The sequence below is a fragment of the Accipiter gentilis genome, chromosome Z, assembly GCF_929443795.1.
Source record: "Accipiter gentilis chromosome Z, bAccGen1.1, whole genome shotgun sequence".
In the NCBI taxonomy this organism is placed as follows: domain Eukaryota; kingdom Metazoa; phylum Chordata; class Aves; order Accipitriformes; family Accipitridae; genus Astur; species Astur gentilis.
Window position 1 is genome coordinate 75,673,780 of NC_064919.1, and position 24,650 is coordinate 75,698,429.

The 24,650-nt window shown below is 42.3% G+C and overlaps 2 protein-coding genes across 7 annotated transcripts in view; both read left to right on the forward strand.

Moving 5' to 3' along the window:
• The window catches only part of NADK2 (NAD kinase 2, mitochondrial), a 367,514-nt gene that overhangs the window by 310,778 nt on the left and 32,086 nt on the right, over positions 1 to 24,650 (forward strand). For 2 of the 6 annotated variants that reach the window (XM_049796487.1, XM_049796488.1), the window contains exon 1: positions 22,338 to 22,721. The exons of the other annotated variants lie outside the window; for them this stretch is intronic. In XM_049796487.1, the coding sequence (XP_049652444.1) occupies positions 22,359 to 22,721 (363 nt within the window). In that variant the 5' untranslated portion in view covers positions 22,338 to 22,358. Of the gene's footprint in view, positions 1 to 22,337; positions 22,722 to 24,650 lie in introns of those variants that run through there. 6 annotated transcript variants of the gene reach the window in all.
• Positions 1,219 to 16,018, forward strand: LOC126036256 (ran-binding protein 3-like). The gene is made up of 8 exons (XM_049795787.1): positions 1,219 to 1,235; positions 1,671 to 1,755; positions 2,867 to 2,966; positions 4,096 to 4,226; positions 5,160 to 5,280; positions 5,882 to 6,024; positions 9,294 to 9,486; positions 14,903 to 16,018. The coding sequence occupies exons 1-8, from the start codon at positions 1,219 to 1,221 to the stop codon at positions 14,944 to 14,946; spliced, it is 834 nt and encodes a 277-aa protein (XP_049651744.1). The 3' UTR covers positions 14,947 to 16,018.

Here is a 24,650-nt window from a genome sequence, read left to right on the forward strand (position 1 = left end):
TTTTGTATTTTTCCTTTCAGTAAGGAAATTTTTCCTAATATCCAATCTAAATCTCCCTTGCCGCAACTTGAGGCCATTTCCTCTCGTCCTATCACTAGTTACTTGACAGAAGAGACCAGCACCCACCTCACTACAACGTCCTTACAGGCAGTTGTAGAGAGCGATCAGGTCTCCCCTCAGCCTCCTCTTCTCCAGGCTAAACAGCCCCAGCTCCCTCAGCCGCTCCTCACAGGACTTGTGCTCCAGGCCCCTCACCAGCTTGGTTGCCCTTCTCTGGACACGCTCCAGCACCTCCATGTCTTTCCCGTACTGAGGGGCCCAAAACTGAACCCAGGACTCGAGGTGCGGCCTCACCAGTGCCCAGTACAGGGGGACGATCACCTCCCTGCTCCTGCTGGCCACACTATTTCTGATACAGGCCAGGATGCCGTTGGCCTTCTTGGCCACCTGGGCACACTGCATGAACCACCTATAAGCCTTTTGTGAAAAAAAACCCAAAACAAACAACACCCCCCCCCCGCCCCAAACCAGCAGCAAGAACAACTTCCACACGAAGTTTCCAAGGACTTCCTAATGACTTTTATAAAAAGTGGATCCTGTCACATTTAAAGTGGCTGTGTAATTAGCAGGTCAAATCACAGCTGTACTTACATTAGAATATCCTTGAATGTAATCCACAAGTAATACACTTTTTACAAGTTGTGAGTATGTTACTATTTAAAAATGCATTCGCTACCTTCTCTTAAAACCTGAGAGGTAAGAGGCTAACTGAGAGTAGTTAAACTCAGGGTGGCAATGCAAAAAAAAATTGATGTTTTTTATCTGGAAAACCTGAGACACTAAGAAGGAAGAAGGGACAGAGGAGGAGAAGGACAAGTGTTGTTTTAATGTATCTTCTGCCAGAACCAGTCACATTCCAGATCCTAAATGTAAAGTGATGTATCTACTGTATGAAATTTTCTCCTCAATCTGTATCCCCAATCTATAGCAGGCCAGTACCAAAGGATTGCAAGTATTTAGTTTTCTTCACTTCTTATTTTAAGTATATCTATGGAACAGGTCATTGAAAAATGGAGAGAAGATCTTTCTTCTTGTTTTAGTTATAACTTCTCATAAGCCACCTGCTATCATGCCTTTACATTTTTGCAGTATTTACGTGAATTGAAAGTGTGTGCATTAGAATACACTGCTTCTCTGCCTTTCCAAGACATTAGGTAGATGACCGAGGAGTGCCTGTAAGGCATTGGGGAGGACAGTATTCTGAAGGGCATGAGAGCTGTAGGAACATGAAGGGATAATTGTTAATCATTGGTAGTCTTTTGGTGGAGCAAAAGGAAACAGGGAAAGAAATGTAACGCATTAAAGTTTCTGGAGTAAGACACTTCCCTGAGGAGGAGGCGGCATGTTGTTTTGCTTCTTATTCTTCGCTTTTAAGGAACATCCTCAGTAACCTTCATGAAATACAGTGTGATACTCTGTTCCTTTAGTGAAATGTTACAGAGAGAATATTCTCAGATTCTCTTAAAAGATTTTGTCTGATTACTTAAGTAGTCATTTTTTGTTTGTCTTTAATGTAAGGTGTGGAAAAGTAAATGCGTGAACTTATTTGTATTCTTTACAAAGTTCTAAAGAGTTCTAAGTCACATTGTTATGTTATTTTGTTCCCACAGAAGTCAGTTGTTTGAAGATGAAAGTGTACAAAACAGCAGCAATTCTGATTTTGTGTTTGGAGAAAACATGGTTGAGAGAGTTTTGGTAAGATCAGTAAATGCTGGCAGACTTTTTATCAATGTTAATGTACTCCTGAGTATAATTTTTTTCAGAGATTGATTCTTTTTAGGTCATCCTGTTCTTTTAAAGATGTGAGTAAATATGATTCCAATGACTGCTGAGGAGAAAGTAACTTAATATTTGCTGTAGAAGGGGTAGGCATCTCTATCTTCCCCGTCCTAGATAAGTACTCCAGTTACTAGCCTGTACTAGTACGCGCTTCTCTTTTGCTCATTTTTTAACCCGAAAAAGTTTGTTTTTATATTCCATGTAAAGTGGGACAGCTAAAATACAAGATAAAAGAATGTGCTCCATACTGCTCTAATAATTTCCATTGTAACTGTTAAGAGATGGGAGAAATTAGTATGAGGGGAAAATCGAACATCCATCCTAGATAGCGTCCGTGTTCAACTATGTTGTATGTGCTGTGAGATAGCTTAATGGATCAAGTCCTGAAGGAAACTCAGACAAAAAGGTGGTTCCCAAGCTGAGGACTGCACCATTTAAAAGGGAATTGAAATTCAGTTTCTAGTAGAAGTAGAATGAAAACAGTATGCGTATCTGCCAGTGAAAAAGCTTGGCAACCATAGGTCTGGGTTATGACTTCTGACCAGGATTTAGGTATGAGGTAGGAGTTGGGCCACTGAGCATTGTCAGGAGCCAGAAGCATTTATTTAGATATGCCTAAGGAACTTTATCTGCAAAAACTGAAGGTCGTGGAAATTCTTAATCCTTCTGAGGTTAAGTTTGTGGTGTCTGAAAGTTTTCACCTATTCTTCTGGGGCTTAAGTGCTTAAACTGGAAATTAGCTGGTACTTAAACCTCTAAGTCCTTCAGTGGATTTAAATCCTAGTCCAGGATCCATACAGAGAGGCCATTCTTCTTGGTGGGAGAAAGACATACTGATTTTATGACAATAAAGTTACTTCCACTTGAGACTGAAATTGTATCATCTGGGTCAGTTTTTACTCTGAAGATACTCCATTTTCTAATCTTCAGCCTAGCATGCATTAAATGATTCGATGTTCTATCTGATATGAAGTAACATAGCCATTTTATTTAAATAGGAATTCTTATTTCCCCTGTTTTTTCCTAGAGTCCTGAAAAGCATCCCCAGCCGTGTAATGGAGCTGATTCATACAATGGAGAAATAACATCCATGTACATAGAACCTTTTCATGTCAGTCCACAAACAAGTAAGTGTACTTAGCAAACAAGTACAGTTAGCTTTGTTACTATGTTTCACTGTATTTTAGAGGATGTCAAATGAGTGGTGGTCAATAATTTTCATCTATTCTCAAGTTATCCAGTCACTAGTACACTGGCAGCATGTGCCAAAAATCTGTGTTCAGAAAGCAGCTACAGTTTGATTTATGACATTTGAACTGGACTAACTTCAGAATGAATGATCTAAGTTACTCAGGAAAGGATGGATTTTATGGATTATTATTATTATTTATTACAGATTATTATTTTTTATTACTTGAAAAAAATGTGGTGAACTTTGTGAATGCCTTTTGGACCGCATTTTTGAACTACGTTTTTTAAGCTGTCTGCTGCTTGTATTTTGTGACTGTTCATATAAATTACTTTGCCATATTTGTATCCTAATTGGAGGACTGAAACTTCCAGACAGACAGATTTCGGGGTTTGTTTGTGACTTTGGTGTGAGCTTTTCTACTAGGCAAGCCACATAAACCTAGGCTGTGAGGGAATCCAAAGAAGGCCCATATCCTGAGCCCTCTTGCCAAATTTTGCGCCCTCTTTACTAATGGATGTCTTGGATCCTCTTGCTTTGTATGAAGATTCTTACAAGTAAAAAAAATAAAAAATTAAAGCCTATGGAAAACGTATCTAGATCGTGCAAAATACAAAATTTTGTAACAATGTTCCTTTCAAATCTTGTCCTTTCGTGTTCCTGTCAAGTATTCATTGTATAGGTATTACTATTCTGAATACTAGGATGTGTGTCTTTCATTATTTATTAATCTGCCCAGCAATATGACAGGCAAGTTTCATTTTGAAAATCAACTTCTAATTATTTAGGGCTTGTTTCTGCAAGTTGTCCCTTGGGGCAAACCTCTGCAACTGCAGAGAGCCCTGTTCTATTCAAAATGAGTCTGAACAGGTGAGACATTTTGCATTATTCCAGCCTTTTTCTCTTGTATTTACTGCTTTGGCCAAAAACTTGTTAGTAGCACTAAAGAATATCAGATACCACAGGGTTTACTGACGTCGCAGGCCATCCTATGTCCTAGTTTTGTTGTTCTGAAAATACTCCCCGTACAGAAAGGATTTCCTTTTTTTTTTCCCCGCCTCCTACAGAAACAGCTTTGTTGAGGAATGCAACACTAAATGAATCAGCAGCTGCTTCTATTTGCAAGCCAGTAGAGAAAATTCTGTTAGATAAAGTTGACGTTATAACTGGAGAAGAAGCAGAACACAATGTGTTACAGGTATGTATTTCATAAAGCCTTGATGGTGAGCAGTTTTGTGGTTGAAAAGATCATCTAGATCTATTACAGATCTGAAAATAACTTCAGTTTATATTTTAAATTTTCACTTCTTTAACTCTACTAACCCATTATTTCTATAGGCTGATATTTTCTTTTTCATATTACATTTGTTCATTTTATAGTGCCTTTCAGTAAGTGGCTGCTTCAGAACTGCGTTCTACAGTTGTATTTTATAAGCATCTACACAGTGTACCAGCAGTAACTAAAACTTCAAAATTTGAACTGATTTGGGTAATGATTTTTTTTTTGACAAAACTATGTTTGGAAAAAAGCAATGTGTTGTCAAAGTAGTTAGTTTTATAGTTCATCTAAAATATCAATTATCTTTCTGGCCCTCCAGGATGTATCTTGCTATTCTTCATCTTCAAAATGTTATTTTCTCAGAAAATACCAATGATGTATATGTTTTTAAAAATCTTAACATTGAAAGTTGCATTATTTTATCATTGATTCAATCTTCTGTCTTGTCAGAACATGAAAGTTTTACTCTCTTTGGAGTGGTACTCTCCTAGTAGTGGTACTACTGGTATCCTGGTCTGCATAATGTTTCTAATGAGTGAGGGAATAAGATGTAGAACATTTGCAACAAATTCAGCTGTGGTAGTGGGTATTGCAGGTGAAGAGTTACTGAAGATGAAGTAATTGAAAAAGTAAACTGGGATTCATGCTGAATGTCCTCCATAACTAGCAGAAAGTTTAGCACACATCTGGGAGCCATTTCATTTTAAGTAATAATGGTGATAGATCTATATATCTTTCTATACATGCATATGGATGTATTAAAAGCCGTATCAAAAGGTTTGAAAACATAAAGTTTTAGAACCAGTAATATTAACATTGGCTGGCAATTTCCATTATGTATTTCTCTTTCAGATCAACTGCAAGCTTTTTGTATTTAACAAGCTTTCTTTAACCTGGATTGAAAGAGGCAGAGGATCCCTGAGGCTTAATGACACTTCCAGCAATAAATGTGGAATGTTGCAGTCAAGGCTAAGTAAGAATTAAGTAACGAAGTAACACATACACAAAACACTAAATAACTTGTACTATTGCTGGCTAGCATAAGTTTATTTCAGAACATTTAAAACTGAGTAGCTAGTTTTATTTAAGTCAAGTTGCTGGCCATCTTTTTAACATTGCCTGATAAAGTTACCTGTGTTACAAACTGAGGTACTGGGCATTTTTCACTGTTTGTACGCTCACGCTTGCATATGTTGTTGGGTTCTGTGTAATTGTGCTGCAGTGTATCTTTAGCTCAGTCACCAGTCTGACAGTTTACTCCCTTTTGGTTCTGCTTTTCCAGGATTTTCCAAGTGACTGTTTCAGGTCACTTCTAGAATGTTGTTGTTACTGTGCTGTCATTTTTTGTACTGTATTGCACAGTTTCAGCAGATTATTTGCTTTGTATGCCAGATGTATTGAAAAAACTAATATATTTTGGTATTTTAAAAAATAGTTATCTCATCATGTCAGGTTTTAGACCTAATTAAAAAGAATAACTCATGAAAATATTAGTTGTATACAAGTGCTAGAGAAGACTGCTGCAGTGAAAACGAAGATGGTTCCAATGCCTTATATAAACCTTCTTATTTTAGTTATGCGAAATCAAGGCAGCCTGAGACTGATTCTCAACACCCGACTCTGGGATCAAATGGTTATAAAAAGAGCAAACAGAAAGAGCCTGTGCTTCACTGCAACAGACCAAGAGGACCACTCTGTTCAAGTATTTCTAATTCAGGTAAGCAAGAGAGAAAAACCCCAGCCAAATCCCCATTTCATCTAGGATTGTGAAGACTTGCTGAGGCTTTGGTTTTAGCAAATGGCCTTTGATGCTCTGTCAGGCTGTTCAGCTTAGCTGTTACATGGCTTTTAATATGAAATGAGTTAGAAAGTGCCATCCCTTGGTATTTCAAAAAAAAGGTGTGAAGATGGGATATGGCCTTAGGGCGGACATTTCCAGACTGTGGTTCACCTGCCACTGATGGAATGGATATCATTCCAGTCATATGCAGCAACTGCTGTTTCTTACAGAAGCAACACTATTTTCTACACAGGTAGTTAGATATTTGTAAATTACTTTGGTACAAGGCAGCAGCTTTCTGCCATGGTTCTCGACACAGTGCTTGCAGTAATCCATCCAGTGTAGGACCTCCATTTCTCAGTTGAGGAGAACATAGATTTTGCAATGTCACCTTATGTAAGACAATAGTCTTGGGAATCCAGGTTTTCTCTAGCAAGGGCTGGTAAGTTGAGGATGGAAGTATGGTGGACTTAACTTGCAAATAAATAGCACATATGTCCTAGGTTAAGAAGTGAGAGCATCCACCTGAGTTTAAGGATGTCTCCGGTTTCCCCAGTAGACCTTTCTGGGAAGGGTTCAGCCTCCTGGGCAAGAAAAATAACTCGCCACTTCCAGGAAGTGTCACATGTCATACACAAGCAAAACACTATGCACCTTATATGCCAGCACTGTAAGTCTGTCACTTCCAAACAGTTATTGACTTATGTATGGCTGTGCTGGACAGCTGGTCTGCCTGTGAGAATTAGAAATGTTCTGGATTGCCAGATGTGCTGCACAGTTTTTCTAGTGTATATAAATGTAAACATCCCTTAAATTCTGTTGTGGCACTTCTGGACAGCAAAAAAAAGACATGTATTAGGAAACCAAGGTACATGTGTGTGGCAAGGGTTGCAGGAAGCTACTTCTACAGTCGTCACTGAAGCGGCTGGTATCCTTCCCTATAGCTAGTATCCAGCCAAACTAACACTGAGACTCTTGAGTGTGGAAGGCAGATTGGTCAATGCGTGAGACACCCAGCAGGCACTGCCAGAGCCTCGGCATGTAAGTAGGCTGGTCTAGTAGTCAGTGGAGCCCACTCCTCCAAGGCACCGGCAGATATTTTTAACTGCCATTTAAATTTGGTTTTCCCATGTCCCATGAATGATTGATACATTTGGTTCAGGGATATTATCCAAAGGGCTTCTCATGAGTGAGGGAGAAGAGTCATATGATGCTGACTACAAAGTAGGCGGTCCACAAGACTCCATTCGGTTGATCCTACAGTACTCACCCAGGTTTGCGCAGAGGGCTGGCCCTGCCCACTCCCCCATGCTTGTTTCTCCCTCCTTGCTTTTGGTAGCATTGGAATTCATACAGCTATGAGTGAGGCAGATCAGAGAACTGATCTGGGTGGGCTTTTTTTGGTTTTGCTAATTTCGGTTTTCAGCTTGATTCTATTCACCCTGTGATTGCCCTAACGGTGGTACTGGCACAATGGAGAGGGTAGAAATGAAGGGTCAGAGGATGTACGGAGGCGAGTCCACCCCTCTTGGCAGAAGCCAGAGTTCATACTAGATTAAAGTGACAAAGGAACTCTGGCTTTTCAATGAATAAGTAAAAAGCTACCAATAGAAATGATCAGACTGAATAGCTGCCTTTTTCATATTTATGACCCTGCGTTTCCTGAAAAGCCCTGTTATCTTCAGAGCTCAGATTTGTCCACTGAGAACTGCAGTTTGCAGTTGAGACATCTCAACAACTCTGAATTGCTTTCTTCTTTGCCCGGCTGTAGGGAGAGAACGGTTTGCTGCTGCAAGTCTGGGTGGCACAGAAGGCAACCCTGATCTGCTGCTGCTTCCCAATTCGCATGCTTTTCCACCTGTACACACTGAAAGGTGTCATTCCAATCCAAACAACATGTATTTATTCCTATTGCCAAGAGATACAGATAGAAATTACTCTATGTGATGCACAGAAGTGGAGAGCTGGACTACAGAAGACCATATGTAGTTACCCTCTGGTAGATGATCTGCTTCATGACAATGTAAGAAGTACTCTACTGGTACTTCTGGCAATGCCCAAATGCAGTGCTTTTAGGAAGCCCAGGCAAACATGGCCACTTTGTATGGTCTGTTCACCTCATTGACCCCCAGCATCCTTCAGTGTTGGATTAGAGATGTGAGAACATGCACCCCTACTTGTTTCCTTTGCTATCTATTTTGTGAAATGATTGCCCCTGAATTTTTCCAATTCCTTTTTTTAAACTTTTGTGACTATATTTTTGACCTGCTGTTTTTAATTTACATTGTCTCTCCCCCCTCTCTCCTGAAACTGCAAATGTAGAAGTTATTACTCAACTCTGTGAAAAAGCACTTTCTTTTATGCCGATCCTCTACTGCTTTCATTAAGCGTACGCTCGTGCATTTATTGTGTGGTTTGATGAGCAGCCATACCATATGCAGTTTATCTACCACTTTTATAATTTTGAAAACCTTAGTTATACCCCATTCTTATCCTTCTTTTCAAACTTGAAGTGTCTCAACTCTTCCTAAGGAGCTGCATCACACCCTTGATCATTTTTGGTGGCCTTCTCTTTCCCTTCTTTAATTGTGCTATATCCTTGAGATGTGATGGCCAGAACGGAACACAGTACTCAGGACATGGCTGCTTGAAGGTTTTATGTACTGGCAAAATGCTGCCTTGTCTAGTTCTCAGTACTCTTCTTGATGCTTATCTTCTGTTCAAAAATAGCAGCAGAATTCATAGTATCTTTAAATATTATAATCACAAATAATTTTTTGTAGTTAGGTTTTAAAATTCTTACATTCTGTAAACCAAAATAATGTAATACATATATTAACATTTCAGTGCTTTCTTACTTCTCGAATCATACTCGGGAATTGTCTGGAATATCGAGTACTCGGTACAAACTGAGCCATTCTTCAGGGGAAATTATTTTTAAGCTTATGTTTCTTGTAACTATAGGGAAAATAATCAACAGCTACATATTGCAAAACTCAGACCACTTAAAGAAGCGTGACCTTATTTGTATTTAAATTTATTTTCTGAAATGAATTATTAAGTGTGAATCTTAAATGGATTGCTGTGATTAAAAAGGACAAAATAGAGCTCCTTCATTACTTTTGAAAATTTCTCAGTCAGCTTCTCTATGACAAACAGAGGGTTTTCTTGGTTAGTTTGGACTGAATGCATTTTATGTTCTGCAGGCAAGCTCAAAAGACACCGAATACCTGTATGCAGCAATGCATCACCGCCTTGTGGCATTGCGAAGCTTTGCTGAGCAAGAGCCAGATGCCAATCAAGTAGATGCAGAGTCAGAAATAGCTTTTGAGCCATTAAACTGTGATAGTGATGATGAAGATGATGAAAAAATAACTCAAGTGAGCAGCAGTGGATATGGTAAGCAGAAATTTTCCTGGGAATGCTGTAATCCTTTCAAGGTATTTTCTTGCAAGCAATGACAATTGTACTACTTTTTTTTTTTTTCGTGCTGACTATAACTGCCATCTGTTACAGATACCCTTTTTCACGTAGAAGACGGTAATTCCTTTTAGTATTTTGACTTACTACTGTTAAAATGCAAGGTTTTGCCAGATCAAGCTTCTACACATCTTTATAGCAGTGGAATACTCTTTTGACAAAAGGCTGAGGGTTAAGAAATTTTAATATTGTCAAGCTTTACCTAAAAGTTTCTTCAGTATATTTCAGTAGAAATGACTAGAGGTATTGAGATACTAGGTGTTCCTTGAGTAAGTGAAAGTTGAGTCCATTCACATCAGCGCTTACGTAGTTACTAAGAGCTTGAAGTGTAATGTGTTTACTAAGATAATTTATTATGCAGTGGTTAACTTGATTTAAAAGACTGATTCTTGATCAGCTATAACAACTACCTCATTAGGAAATCTGAAGGTCAAGATTTATGCACCGGTTTTGCCAGCCTTCTTCAACGTCACAAAAATGTAGGCTCCTCAAAGGGAAGAATGCAACTAAAACAAGATATAAGGGGCAAGCTGCTGACTTAAACCTTCTCTAGAAGCTGTTAATACAGCTCACAACAAGGCTGGGGTCACATTTGCAGAAAGCAAGGCAGAAACAGCTGTCAGACTTAAAAGCTCTTCTATCTTAGCAAAAGACAAGTCACATTTCTGGGGCAAATTCACTTGCTTGTGCCAAACAGCTACAGTGGATACAGGAGCTGCCAATTACATTCAATTTTCTAATAGAAGGACTACAGCGGGCATGTTTGAGTTGTTGCTCATGGCATTAGTTTCCCTCTGCAACTGAGCAACATACTGTCCTTATATTGTAAACTCTTCCTTTTAACAACTATTCAACAAGAATTAAGTCATGTATGAGTAACAGCTACAAGTGACTGTTTCCTTAAGGAAGTCTTTTTTCACCTTTAGGCAAATAGATTGCAGTTTACAATGCTCGTTCCCATTATTGTTGTTTAACTACATTTCAGTAGCATTCAGTGCTCTAAGCAAAGCATGATGCTCTTATACAACATTTTCTCACAAATACCTTTTTTCTGTTTAGGAAATGGGAAAATTGTTAGCTGTGAGAACTCCCTGGATTGCTCCCAGATAATCCAAAATTCCCTCTGTAATTCCTAAATAGTCTCTATTGGCTTTTACAAAGAGTTACTGGTAACTTGGAAACTCTGGATGGAGCTTGATTCCTTTCCAGAATTCTTGATAAGAATTCTTTGTTCTTTTAGGGGAAAAAAAAAAAGAGGGGAAAGGGAATGTCAAAGCAGTGTAGGAGCACAAATTTACAAGTTAAATATTTATTTTGATTTGCAGAGACTTCTGATACAAATATTCAGATGGCAGCCAGCAAACAGATTCTGAGATATGAGTGTCAGGTGCTGTTTTTTCTTGATCTTTTAGTTTAAGCATCTGTCCTTCGTTTATGTCCAGTTACTGACAGCAATTCTAACAATCCCTTTCAGCTGCTTTTTCGATGACTTCTAGCATTTCCTGCTTATCTTAATCTCTTCTATTATTCTTAGAGCCACAAGGTTTTAATTTTGCATACATGTCAGTTACTGGTATCCAAGTCCCACTTACTTTACTTGCAGACATTCACCTCTTACACATGCCTATCCCTGGAACTCCCATTTCCAAGACAGGAGGAAAAATATACCTCATGGGTTTAGAACAGGGTGAGGTCAGTTTTAAATATCAGCATAGAAGCATCCATTTGGATGCAAGAGATTAGATCCTGCATATTTAAGAGCATTTGTTTAAATCTTTCATTTTCATGTGTTCTTTTTCTTTGAAGGATGTGTGTGAATAAGTCATCTTCTTTTTATTGATGTAATTCTGTTTCAGAGATTACCTCTCCTTAAGACCACATACATGTTAAGAAGCTAAGTCCTCAGTGACTGCTTCATTACAATAAATAGAAAGTATGCCTGCATTTTATTTCCTTCCATTCTACCTGTTTTGTCTCAAAAGAAATCAATTATAGTTCTTTTTTTCTCAATACAGGCAATTTCCTTCTTGTTAAACTGAATAACACAGTTCCCTAGATTATGATATCTATTTCATGACACTGTAAAAGACATGAAAAAATAGATAAGAATTATCTTTAGTGCTAGAGACTGAGGAAGAAGGCAAATGATATATGCCGTAAGTGAAGTGTTATGAACACTAAAGTGATCCTATGTTTGTTTGCAAGACATTTTGGTAAGAATTTTTTACACAGAATTCTTCATTAACAGGATGTTAATGATGTATAAGGACACTGTATAAGGTAGTAGAGGTATCTCTACCATTTTGCAAATTCAGTATAGATATTTACTCCAGCATTTTTTAAATTCTTTATTGCTTTACTTTCAAGCAGAGATACTATTTTCATAAAGTCCATAAAGAATAAGTTGCTGCACCTGCTCCTTTTATCAGATAATATTTTACCAGTTACAGCTTGGATATTTCTACCAACAAATTGCTCTGTAAACCTAAGTGCAGAGAAACAGAACAATTAATCTTTAAGCGGATTTTGAGAATGGATAAGATCAATAACTCTCTGGGAAGTATTAATCTTTTCCCACTGAATACAGAGTGAGCCGAGGAGATGAATTCAGACTAGACAGCAAACTTCTAGGCTGACCAAAGTCAAGCAAATCTCTTCGTCCATTTCTTTCATTGCTAGTTCATTTCTCTGCTAAGTATTGTAACTGTGTTTGCCTCCAGTTGTCTTTGTTAGATTTAGGTGAGGACAGATGAGCAGAATTCTTTATTACACGTAAGAAAAATTTTCTCAGTAAATAACAAATAAAACAATGAAAAATGCTGATTGAGTGATTGGACCAAGAGTGCTCCCTTCTGAGGGAAATGCCACTGGCCTGAGACAGTTCCGTGACTCTCCCCTTTAGTTTTTCCTCTCCTTGGACTTGGAAGCCTTACATTCTTTGCTGTGTGGTAGATCTGCTTCAACAAACAGAACAGAGAATTACCCTTAGCCAGACATATGGAACAGCCTAGTATGGGAGCACTGCCTTCGGGTAGACAACGAATTGTTCCTGACCCCTGTGGATAAAGAGGACTTGGCACCCTATCAGTCTGTGTCCGGGGCTTGTTCTGCAACGAGTACCATAATGTCAGACTGTTGCCACTACCTCCTCCTGCTTTGCTAATAGATCTCAACCATCGATTTGGGGCTTTCCAGTGTGTTTGCAGACCTGTGCCAGGTGTCTGTGCAGACAAAGTCCTCTGACTCTGGCTTATTAAGGACCTTGACTACAGGCAGTTACAAATTCAGCACATGGGAGTATTGAATTGCACTGCTAATATGCATAAATTCCATGTGTAGTTATTGGATAGACAGTTCTCTAACGTAGACACTGTGCAACTCTTGCAGGCTGCCCATCTCTTTCCACTTGGCAGCACAAACAAACCAGGTACCCGTGTCAGCTTCAAAAAACCATCCTGCCAGAACATGGAACTGTTAGAGCCCCAACACCTAAGCTTGCCATTGGTAGCAGGTGATTGGAAGTCACTGCTTAGACCCATAAGTGACCAAGATGTCTCTGAAAATGGTACTCTTGTTTCTGACTCTTCTAAGAGAGTTTTTCCGTCTTTTCTTCATAGGCATAAGGAGATTCTGTCCTTGCTCCAAAGGAATGCATTTTGATCACATTTAGAAACGCCTCCGTCATGGTCATCAGAAATAGTGGAAGGTTCTTAAAGTGCTGTAACCCCATTAGTATATAGAAAGAACTGTTATGCCTCGAGACACATGAGGCATTTCTTTCACAGGGGAGTATGAAATGCCAGTTGTAGTAGTAGAGTAGCATGGGGCTATAGGTAGCATGGTTCCTATGATTTCCATCCTTTTCCCTTTCCTGATTTTGCAGGAATTTATTTATTTGTATCCCTAAGGGAGAACAGAGAAGCTGGAAAAGTACCTGTGAGGGACAAGGACGGCGGTGTCACTAGGCAAAGAAATGCTTTACGCATTGTTTCTTACACCGTACCTCACCAATAATTCTCTTAAATCTTCTCCTAACTTCATCCTGGTTGAGGTATCCTCTCTTTTGATCGAGGTGTCCTCTCTTTCTTGGCATGGAATTTTCTTTTAGAAGCTGTTAGGGTGAATTCAAAGATGCTGGAGTCTAGGACTAGGTAAGTCCCAAGAGGTCTCTCTTGTATGTAGCCATAGACCTTAAGAGAAAACCACAGTGTGCGAAGACATCGTGTGTCCTGTATGGATCCAACAAGAATTGCATGGATTTTGGAGACTACTGGTGTGGAGAGCCAGACAGTGCAGTCTTTGTTCTATTTTACAGACCTTTTCTGGTCCACTATACAAATACCTCCCATGTTGGCCTCATTAGGACTGTCATCTGTTGGTGTTGGTCAAGATTTAAAATGTTACAAGAGCTTTTTTTATTTTTAAGTAAAATACTTCTAAAGTTCTTAAAGGAACTACTGTTCAGCAACACCACAGGAACTCCTGAAGAACTGCTATCTTTGCTTGATGTTTCTTGTCAGTTTAATTTAAATTCTTTCCAATTGTTAAGGATTCCAAATCATAAATCTCAAACACACACTCCCATACCTGATTGTGATTAAAACTGAGGAAAAGTTAAGAATTAACTTCTTTGTTGGAGTCCAAGTTTCTGCATTCTTTGCAGCAGAAGTCAGTAACATCTAAAGCAGAGAAGAAGAGACAACTCTGATTGGCTTTAAATGCTGACATATTAGGAAAGGGGCGGGGGGGGATCAGATTAGTGTTCTGACAAACGCAAGACCTTTCATTTCACCTGTAAGAAGTTTGAAACTTATAGTTAGTATTTAGCAGGAGCCAGATGGTAGTAGCAATTTTTAAACCGATACTGAGTTACATGGCTGGCATTAGTCAGCTGTATCTGCTTTTTTGCAGATGAGTCAAAGTCATAGAGATTACAGACCAAAAACACCCCTGGGTACTTTATCATGACCAGTGAGCTGTTTGAAGATACGCTGGTTTTCTCACAGCTTAGCGAGCATCTATTACAAAGTGTTAAGACAATGTTCCCTGTATAGAGTGAGATGATTTGCATCACAGACACATGTCCTATCTGGACATCTGAATCCTTAGTGCTTATGTGCTTGTCTTTATTGACATGGGGGGTCACAGGCTTCATTCACTATTCACATGCTCAAATATTTGTGAATAATCCTGTGTTATCTAGTTAGATATTTACCTAAACCAGGAACTGATCATATCCAAACTCTAACCTAGTGCTCTGGTATTATGAAATACCAGATTGTTTCAAAACATGAATATGCTCAAATAAGCAGGATTTTTTCAAATTCTTTTTCAGATCATTCTAGATGGAACCACAGGCAGTCCATAGTCTGCTCCTGACACCTACCAGAGGTTACAACAGCATGGCTGGGAACTCATCTTCCCAAAATGTCTAAGCTGACGCATTAGTCCCAGGAGGGAGGAAATCAGATGCATTTTCCTTTATGAGTTTTAAGCAAAGATTCATTTTAAGGACAGCTTAAGTTTAATACATTGAGAAAGAACTTCAGATGCACTTTTGAGGATTCCAGTCAGCCTGCTTTGCACTGAGATGGCAATGACACAATGGCTTCCAATATTCAAGAAGTGTTAGCAAGGCTTCAGATTTTAGAATTAAATATATTTAGATGCATTATTAAAGTAAGGAATTTTATAGGGAATAGATGTTTATTCATCATATTGATGGATAAAAGCACATAACCATGAACTAATAATGTATGTGAAGAGATACTTGTTACTTTTCATCTGTTATTTAAAAGATACATTTGGAAAGCTTTAAATCAGGCTTCACTGAAAAAACATTCATTTAAAATTGTGTGGTAACATTCAGCATCCTGTTTGTAAGTACATACAAGCAGAACTGGGGATGGCAGTTTAGCATGACCAAGGCCTGTGAAACTAGCATTCATAACAAGGTTTTTTTTTCTCTTTGTTTTGAAAATACCTGGAGTTGCATACTGGTTATAGAATTCTGTTAAAGGGCAAAGAACCACAATCTGCCTTTACAGCCATAAGCACCAGGAGAATTCAGCATGAGGAACTGCAAGTCTGTTCTAGAGGCATATGAGCTTTAAAATCTAAAAGTATATCCACTTGCACTCATGAACACCTCTTCAGTTGCACAAAACAAGCACCTGCACTGTTACTTGTCCATTCAGTATGCGCAAATAAACGCATGCACAGTATAGCTGGATATCTGCCTAAAAATTTCTCTTAAATGTGTGAGATTATCTGAAATTACTTCTGCCTTAGCTGTAGCTATCCCTGAACAGCATCGTTCCTTGAAATAGATTAATATGTTACACATCCTAATATGTGCAATAATCCCAGCAGTGCCAAAGACCCACTCACTCTAGAAAAGTGATTCCACAAACTACTGCCTTTGACCTAACCATTCTCATGAGGAATTAGAAAAATCAGTTCTCTCTAATGCCACCTATGAATTAAGAGTTACTGGATCATTCATAAGCCTGTGCACAGTACAGACACCATTTATACTCTGTATTTTCTATTCATTCTGTCAAAAGAGAAAGAAAATATGCCTGTAATCATTCTGCTGCGACTCTCTGTTGCCTTGTATATTGTTGGTTACCAAATACTCTTTCTTTGTCATCCTCAGAGCTGAAACAATGTTCTGAAATACCTGAAGTCCTTTTAATTAAGGTATTTGTAACAATTTTTCAATCTTAAAAGCTGCGTCGCACCCGAGGAGTCAAATTACACTTTAGTTTTCCTGTCTGAACATGTATGAAGTTGGAAGAATACCAGCTTCTTCCTGAATTCTCAGTGCCCTGTCAAGATTAGCATCCAGGTGAAGCTGGACTAGCAAGCATCTGGATTATGCTGAATCCTAAATACCCTGCCAAAATTAGCACTTGTCTGACATTGATTTAGCATCTGGATGACAGTAAGCTTAAGTGGGACCGGGTTTTTGCCTTCAGGAAAAGGGGACTGCTTCACAACAGAGCATCTGTGTCAAACACTGAAGCACTGATTGCACTCTTCAGTCTGCGAGTAACGTCTTTCCATAACTACCTGTACATTGTGTCCTTTTCTATCGGCCTTGCTCCTGACCACAACAGTATTTGCATCACTGACCTTCATATTTCATTGCTGCAACTCATACTCGGGAACAAAGCTCCATGTTATAGAAACTAAAGCAGTTGTAAAACACAGCAGCCCTCTGTATTTAGCAACAGGTCATGGTGATAACTTTGCCCTGGAGTTCAGCTGGCTATGCACTGAATGCAGAGTTTAATTTCAAAGTCTGTCCTGATAATCAAAGCCTTCCATGAAACAGGATTTAAGCACCCGAGTGTCACGATATCCCTCTAAATTCTACTACAGCTGTAAAATCCTTGTCAAATGAAGGAGTGTTCCAGGGCAGGCACAACAGAACTTCTGCAGACACAGGACTTAAACTTTGCCATTTGCTCCCACAGCATAAGGAACAAGGCTTATGATCATTCACAAATAAACTCTCCTTTGATCTGCCTCTTCCTAGGATTGTTACATGTATACACGAGTACACACGCAAACCCACATGCTTATGCACACACACACACAACCACACACTCTCAAACATGAAGCTACATCTCCTAAAAGCTGAGGAGGAAAAGAGATGCTTAACTGTTTTGAAGGGTTTGGATACTGTGGTAATAGATGACGTATAAATAGGTGTCTGTGCAGACATCTTTATGGTATGAATTTTTACTCCTGAGATCCTAGTTATTTATTCTGTTCAGTCTCATTGCACTAAAATTCATTGTCTCTCAAGACTGAAAGTATGCTAATACATAATATATTAATTTGGTGTTAAAAATGTGAAGATTGTCATTTTATGACAGCCAGAGCAACGATTGCTATGCCTGAGCAATAAACAACTTTCTTACAGCTTTAATTTCCATCTAACTAGTCTTATTTTGTGTCCGAGTTAGAGCTTCCTACAGACAGTTCCTTCCAACCCCGTTTTCCTAAGGAAACAAGATTTAAACTGTTGCGTACTCTGTCCATCTGTCAGGCCCACTTAGAGCCCACTGTTCAGTTTCAGAAAAATTGGATGGGAGGTAGAAGGCTCGAAGACAATTTAAGTTCTTCGTGAAAATTGGCAACTGTTGAGTGACAGAACTCGGAGGAAGGTATCCTTTGAGGAAAAAGTTTCAGAGTAAGCTTGGTATTTTCTGTAAGGCTTGTGGGGCTGAGTGATGCATTCCTGCTTCTGAACAAGCTGCAGCATTTGCTGGGAGGGAGGAGAAAGAAACCATGGCAGGATGGATACCTGGGATTACTGTGTCCTGAAGACGGGTGTAGGGATATGACCCAAATCCATATGAAAGTAGATATCGTTAATTTTGCTGTTTGTGGAGCAAAGTGTTCTTCCATGTTTCTTTCAGATGAATGTTACTTACTTATTTCTAACAAATCCCAGTGATTAATTTATATATGCGAGGGCTGCAGAGCTGGAAGCTCTTACATACGAGTACAGTAATAATTTTCAAAAGGAGGGAAGACTAACAATTCCTCATATAAGGATACATATGCAGATATCTGCCACTAAGATTAGGAGTTTCTAGCAAAGTGTACTTGGATGGGAGAGCCTAAGTGGCTTATGTTCTGGAGGTGTTTGTATCTCTCTAAATCTTGTCACTCAGGTTTTTACATCATGATCTTCAGTGACCTCCCAATTAGTTTTGGCAGACTGTATGAAGTTAAGAGTTTGGTACTGTCTCTGTTGAATGAATGAATACAGGGAAAACCTTTAGCACAGCTGATCCTGCTTTCAATGCTGCCGACAGCCAGTATGACATGGTCAGGGAGGGAAACAGCATCCTCTTTCCCTACCTACCACTGGGGCATGCTGGCAGGAAGATCTAGAAGCAGCATACCTTGCCTGTTCTACAGCAGTTGTCTGTCTGGAAAGTGGGCTTCAGATTACCGAGTCGTCTTGCACAAACACTAAAGTTACTCTTACAAAACAATGTGTCTGCAGCTGTTCAAGCATATTCAAATTGCTTCTGAAATGGTGAAGTCAGTTGTGTTAGTCCACTTCAGGACAGTGTAGTTTGCTTTGCATAAGCAAAGAGTGGGAAGAAAAGTAGAAAAGTAGATTTCTGTTAATTGAAACATATTCTAATGAACGTGTGGACAAGAAAGCTTGACCCTTCCCATTGGTTTTGTGTGACAAATTTTCAGCAATTTGCATTTGTAAGAATAACTGCACTTATTTTGCTTTTTCTGAAGTATTCTCTTCTGTTTTGGAATTTATGAAGCAGTCGTATGACCCAACTATGTAATCACTGATGAGGGTACATACGTTGCGAGCAAAATGGAAGCACCCATGGGTAGAATCTGGGATCAGAAATTTAATCAGACTACACCTGCTAATGTGTTCATCTACCTGTCCTGTCAGATTCTGACGTGCTGCACGAGTGATGTGTTCTCTAAGCATTAGTCTGGAGTTTCCCTCTGGATAATCAGAATTGACAGCTGTGGTCAGCTGGGCTCAAAATCTGAGGGCTCAGTTTTGTGAAATGTTACCGTGATGGTCTGTTCATCTCCCCCTGTGTGAATGCAACCAACAGTGACAACATTAACATTTTCAACAGAAAGACAGCACTGTCATTTTCAGGTATCAGTAGTGCGTAGGGGCATATAAAGAAAGTATAGAGCATGTGAATGATTGGATTAATTTTATCACTGGTGATTAATTCAATGATCACAAGAAGGCGTTACTCACAGACTTCAGTAAGGAGTAGAAATGAACAGTTGTCCCGCACTGTAACTACTCTAGAAGCAATACGTAAATTCCTTTGGATGCAAAAAGGCTGCATTTGGAGACCTTCTTATGTAAAACTGCTGGCTGGTACAGTCATGCATTGCCACTTTTGCAGCTAGTGTAATAACTTAGGAATTTCCTAATTTAGTGTTTACATACAAAACTTTCCAGTTACATTGTTTTTTAACACTGAATAAATTATTTTATTACACAGAGGTTTTGGGTTTTTTTAAGTCCACTGTATAATTTGAAGAATGTAGAGCTAAGGATGCCTGGTTTTCTACGGATTTGCATCTTGAAATTTACCTCATGTATGATAACTCCTTGGCATCTAAAATGTGCATTACTCTGAAGAGTTTTCCTTACTGCAGGCAGTATTGAGGTGTCCATTTCCATAAGGAATTTTTAAGTACTCTCTGCCCAGAATGAAGCTGGTCATGGTTAGCCAAGGGTCTAGAAAGTCACTACAGTGGGAATTCACCTGTGCTTCATACTTGTATCCTGTAGGAATACCAGGCTAAAATGCCTGTGCTTATTAATTTAATTCTGTATGAACAAATCTATCCCTTAACGCACTGGGTATATTGCTCCGAAGTCATTGAAGATGGGGTGTGAAGACATGTCGTGTCACAAACTGTGAATATATTTCAAAATACATGTCATTTGACAGATACTTGTGCCTTGTTCCTGTGTACCAGTTGTATATTCAAACCAAAAGGTGTGGTAAGGGAGAGTAAATAGGCCTATTCACAAGTAAGATGTGATCTGTAAGTGACATTTCACAAACTCTATTTTATGTGTTATGGAAAGCTTAAAACTTTTTCCACGTAGATAATGGGGTGTCGCATGGTGATCTGTGCGCTCTTCAGCTAGTCAGTCTGTCAGACACTTCCTTCTGGGAACCCTGGATGAATCACTTCTTACTCTGTGCCGCAGCTCTACCTCCAGAACATTTAAGATATCATCTACTGGTTGGAATTTACATTTTAAAATAAGTATTTCATATTTTATGCTTATAATGCTTGCTGTGGGCATTAATTCAAAAGACCATAACAGAATAATTGCGTGGCCTCAGAGTAAAATACTGTTCCATACTCAAGTTTGCCTTTCAAGGATGAAAACAGTTCCGTATAAATAGGTAATACACGAAGCACAGAATCCTAGAGGTGCAGCTCAAGGGTCAAATAAACTATCAAAAAGATAACAATTTGGAACACAGCTGTAAATTTTCAAAACCTCTTCTTATCCTTTTGGTCTCCAGGATCTCGTATTATCTACTGCTTTGTACAATCCAAAAGTTAATAGTTACACAGAACGAGGCATTAGCTGGTTAGCAAGAGAATTAGTTATGTTTAATTACTCTCCTGGTAATCTGATTTGTGGTAGTTTCCCTCAAGGCTAAGCTAATCGGTAGGTAGAAAAACCTCCTCCCCGTCAGTAAAGACTGGGTGGAGCTTTTGTTTAGCTGAATGGGTTTAGCTATTCTCATTTCCTAAGGCTCTCCTAGCAGAGCAGCGTAGATGGGTGCTGGGCTGACAGGTAAAAGCTGCTGCTTTCAATCCCTCCTCACAAGGAGAAGCTGTGACTTCCTCCAGGGAAAGAACGGGCACAAGGCGAGTAATGAGAAAAACGTGCGTAAACGAGGCTTTCAGTGCAGAAGTACTGTCTGTGAAAGTCAATACCTGAGAAGGCAGTTATTAATAATGATGTAACCACCGCCCCAACTGTGAAAGTCAATACCTGAAAAGGCAGTTATTAATAATGATGTAACCACCGCCCCAACTGTGAAAGTCAATACCTGAAAAGGCAGTTATTAATGATGTAACCGCCCCCCTCCCCCCATTTTTTTAGATAGTTTGCTTACAATACTGAAAAGTAACACACGATCCTTTTTTTTTTTTTTTTTTTTTTAAAACCTGGACACGCAAAATGCGGACACACACACTCACAGGCCCGTTTCACAGGTCTTTTCCCAAGCCTGCTGCTTTCACCACGTTGCCTTTTTCTGCGCTTCCTCAGACAGTGGAATAAACGTAATACAGAGCAGAACAGTCGTGAGTAAGAGATTGACCTCTCAAATCACACCCTTCTCCTCCCAAGATGCGGTACTTGGTGCTTTTAAAACAAAGCACCTGTTGTGTTTTTTCCTAACTTCCAGAATCCCTTTCCTCAGACAAGTTTAACAAGGTAGCCAGCCAGCCTCCCCGCGAGGCACCTGCGGGAGCTGCCACCTCAGGATTTCCACAGCCCTCTCAGCTACCAACTCTCGCCTCCCCCAGCTACCTCAGAGGACGCAAGCGGCTTTATTTGTCGAGCCGTCGCCGCAGGAGGAGGCTGGGCAGGAGGCGGCTGGGCGGGAGGCGGCGAGGGGACGCAGGAGGTGTCCCTCCGGGGCGGGGGGGAGCCGAGGCAGCCCGGCTGAGGGGACCCAGCCCCTCACGACGGCCGCCGGCGCGCGCCCACCTGGCTGCCTCGAGCCCCGCCTCCCGCGCGGCGGGGGAAGCGGCACCGCGAGACGACGGGCGGGTGGGGGCAGGCGACTTGGTGCGCCAGGCGCATGCGCAACTCCCGCTTCCCGAGGCGCGGGAGGGGGAGCTGTCCCCGCCTTCCCCCCCTGCGGCCGGCGCCGTTGGTCTCGAGCCGGACGCATGCGCTCCGGCGCGGGAGCCTCCCCCGCTGCTCCTGCCCCGCCCCACCCCCCCACCCACCCCCGGAGGGTGGGAGTCTCGCGGCGCGCTTCCCTATTGGCGGGGGCCGCGCCTGCGTGCGGGGAGGGGCGGGGCGCCGCGGCGCGGCCGTGCCATGTGTGCCGAGCGCTGCCCGGGCGGGGAGGCAGCCTCAGAGCGGGGGCGGCCGCCGCCGGGCAGCGCCGCGCCGCGCCCCTCCCCTCCCTCCCTCCCTCCCTCCCTCCCGCCCGCCCGCCCGCCCGCCCGCCGGCCGCAGGCTGCCGCCCCGGGGCGGGGAGCGAGCCCGGGCGATGTCCTCCGCGCGGGGCTTCCTCGGCGGCTCCTTCTGCCTCGCCGGCCGGGCGGCCGGGCGCCGTTCGCCGCCGCTCTGTCAGCGGGCGGCGGGGGCTTCCTCCGCCCTGCCGGGGCTGTCGCTGCTCGGCGGCGCCCGCCGGCGCCTCCTCGCCCTCCGCTGCGCGGCGGAGGGGGCCGGGGCCGGGGCCGGCGCCGGGCCGTGCGCGCCGCCGCGGCGGCGGGGCTGCGGCGGGCTGGGGGCGGCGGGCGGCGGGTTCCGGCCGTCGCGGGTGGCGGTGGTGGTGAAGACGACGCGGTACGAGTTCGAGCAGCAGCGGTACCGCTACGCCGGGCTCTCCGAGGAGGACCTCAAGCAGCTGGTGAGCGGCGGGAGCGGGGCGGCGATCCCGGCCTCCCCGGGCGCGGCCGGGCCGTGGCGCCGGGGCCGGGCTGTGGGGAGGCTTGAGGAGTCACCAGGGCGATGCCCGGGCTGCGGAGGGGCCCGGCGTGTCCGGAGCGGGCCTGGGGCTCCCCCTCGCCCTGCGCAGGGGCGGGGGGGCGCGGGGCGGCGCCGTGGTCCGGTGCCGGCGGGCGGGGGCGCGGCCGCTGAGCCCGCGGTCGGGCGCTGCCGGGCGGCTGTCCCCGTCCCGCCCCCCCCCCCCGGGGCCGGGAGCCCGACTCGGAGCTGGGAGAGGGGGAGCGGGCAGCGCCGCTTAACCGCCCCTCGTTCGTCTGTTGCCGATTACCGAGGGACTTGTGTAGTAAGCGTGCTCGGGTTTTATCCTCGGAGCGGCCCCGGCAGCCTTCACCAAGGTGCAGGTGTTTTCGTGCAGTGTGTCGCGTAAAGCCTCTGTTTGGAGGAGCGCCTGCTGAGGAGAGCACTCTGTTCTGAAAATCCTCTCCGAGGCTTGGAGAGGACTCGTTCTCGCTTCCTCCTGCTCCTTCGCTCCGCACCCTTGCCTCGCTTCCTCACTTCACCCTTCGGGTGTTTTTCTCGTGACTCCTCCAGCTCAACAGCCAAATCTCTCGTTCGCATCCACCTGCCTGGCTACGGTTTTTAGAAAAGCCTTTCCCTGTGGTCCGTAGGAAGCATTCAGTACAAAACCAGGCGGCTGTTCCGCTAGTGAGGGTGTACTGAGGAAAGCGGGTGTTTCCAAGAGTCGATACGTGCGCCCAGCAAAGCGGGTGTTTCCAAGAGTCGATACGTGTGCCCAGCGTCTAGTGTCTTTATCTCCACCGAGCACAGTGACCCCCATCCTGTCCTCCGTATAGCCTGCGGCTGCCTCCTTCCAGAGCTCGCCTGCCACCCGTGGGCTAAAGGATGGTACCTGCTGGAGTTCACTTTGGCCGCCAGCCGTCTGTGCGGACCAGGTCATGAGCTGATAGGATTGTCCTTGTTGTGAATAAGACCATTCGTTTGGGTCTGTCTAGTCTTTGGTCTCTTACAACTGGAAATATTTGAGAACTGTATTTGTTTGCAGCATTTGCGTTAAACTTGCACACGTGCTTAATTTATGTAGCGGGGACAAATGCTGTGGTTGCATAGCCTTGCTTTGTAAAACACCAGGATACAAAGTACAGTGTCTAAAGCAGGGGGTGCTTACGTTTCTCTGCATACTTCAGTTGGCCATCCGCCTCCTGTGGAATTCCTGTCTAAACGTTTTTACCTATTTTGTAAAGCTTTCTAGTCAGATTTCACACGGCAACAAGTTTAATGTGGAAACGTAAGCCTGTGTTCCTGTTCTCCCCTACGTGTAGGTTCCTGTTGCTGAGAGGTCCCTGTACTTCCTCTCATACGGTGGCTATTGAAAAGCAATGTCTCCCACAGCTCACCTGTAACCCTGCTTTTCTGTCTTCGTTTAAGCCTCTCTTGAGGAAACGTTTCTTGCTGTTAAGTGTAATCGGGTTGTCCTCAGTGTGCAGCTAAAGCCAAGAAAAACAAACTGGCGTGTTTGGTCACCTTTCCCTAACTGCTTGTGTGCAGGCAGGACTGGGACAGCGAATCGGTTAGTGACCAGTGGTGTTAGTGTTGCACATCCCTAAAGGCGCTCTCAACTGAATGCGGCGATAGCTGCAGTTTTTTCTCTGACAAGAAGGCGTGGTTTGCAAGATGGGTCGCCTGTATCAATCTCAAGAAGCATTTTTAAAAAAATTAACTGTGAGGGCACAGTGTCTGGTTGTGGTAGTTGCAGAAACACCTTAGACTTTGTCCTTTTGGAGAAGCTTCAAGGTGTAAGATAATTCTCTATATTTGGGAGAATTCTAAAATTTTTGTTCTATGACTGGTGCTTTTTTCAATCTTATCTTTC